The sequence below is a fragment of the Chiloscyllium plagiosum genome, chromosome 43, assembly GCF_004010195.1.
Source record: "Chiloscyllium plagiosum isolate BGI_BamShark_2017 chromosome 43, ASM401019v2, whole genome shotgun sequence".
NCBI classification, from domain to species: Eukaryota; Metazoa; Chordata; class Chondrichthyes; order Orectolobiformes; family Hemiscylliidae; genus Chiloscyllium; species Chiloscyllium plagiosum.
In genome coordinates, this window is record NC_057752.1 from 13482129 (window position 1) to 13483416 (window position 1288).

The following is a 1288-nucleotide window of genomic DNA, read 5'->3' on the forward strand; positions in this document are numbered from 1 at the left end:
AAGCGCTTCTGTGGTGTTTCCTCCGGCATTTATAGTGGCCTGTCCCTGCCGCTTCCGGTTGTCAGTTCCAGCTGTCCGCTGCAGTGGCTGGTATATTGGATCCAGGTCGATGTGCTTATTGATTGAATCTGTGGATGAGTGCCATGCCTCTAGGAATTCCCTGGCTGTTCTCTGTTTGGCTTGTCCTTTAATAGTAGTGTTGTCCCAGTCGAACGCTCATCCTCTGCATGCGTGGCTACTAAGGATAACCAGGGAATTCCTAGAGGCATGGCACTCATCCACAGATTCTATCAACAAACACATCGACCTGGACCCAATATACCGGGCACTGCAGCGGACAGTTGGAACTGACAACCGGAAGCGGCAGGGACAGGCCACTATAAATGCTGGAGGAAACACCACAGAAGCGCTTCACAGGAGGCTCCCAAGCCCTGAGGATGTCACCTAGACAGGGGACGAAACGTCTGCAACACAAATTCCCAGCTCGGCAAACAGAACCACAACAATACCGGCTTCGTTATCAATACCAACTCCATTATTATTCACAACTCCATTATCAATACCTGCTCCCATTATCAATACCTGCTCCCATTATCAATACCAGCTCCAATATCAATACCAGCTCCAATATCAATACCAGCTCCATTATCAATACCAGCTCCATTATCAATACCAGCTCCATTATTATTCACAACTCCATTATCAATACCAGCTCCCATTATCAATACCTGCTCCATTATCAATACCTGCTCCATTATCAATACCTGCTCCATTATCAATACCTGATCCATTATCAATACCTGCTCCATTATCAATACCTGCTCCATTATCAATACCTGCTCCATTATCAATACCTGCTCCATTATCAATACCTGCTCCATTATCAATACCTGCTCCATTATCAATACCTGCTCCATTATCAATACCTGCTCCATTATCAATACCTGCTCCATTATCAATACCTGCTCCATTATCAATACCTGCTCCATTATCAATACCTGCTCCATTATCAATACCTGCTCCATTATCAATACCTGCTCCATTATCAATACCTGCTCCATTATCAATACCTGCTCCATTATCAATACCTGCTCCATTATCAATACCTGCTCCATTATCAATACCTGCTCCATTATCAATACCTGATCCATTATCAATACCTGATCCATTATCAATACCTGATCCATTATCAATACCTGATCCATTATCAATACCTGATCCATTATCAATACCTGATCCATTATCAATACCTACTCCATTATCAATACCTGATCCATTATCAATACCT

General features: G+C 43.2%; 1 protein-coding gene across 12 annotated transcripts in view; it reads right to left on the reverse strand.

The window, feature by feature from the left end:
• Positions 1 to 459: 459 nt before the first annotated feature.
• The window catches only part of LOC122543392 (cell wall protein IFF6-like), a 4038-nt gene continuing 3209 nt past the window's right edge, over positions 460 to 1288 (reverse strand). For 4 of the 12 annotated variants that reach the window (XM_043682089.1, XM_043682086.1, XM_043682085.1 and 1 more), the window contains exon 2: positions 461 to 1286. In XM_043682089.1, the coding sequence (XP_043538024.1) occupies positions 703 to 1286 (584 nt within the window). In that variant the 3' untranslated portion in view covers positions 461 to 702. Of the gene's footprint in view, positions 1287 to 1288 lie in introns of all 12 variants that reach the window. The other 8 variants (XM_043682082.1, XM_043682087.1, XM_043682081.1 and 5 more) reach the window with 8 other exon arrangements.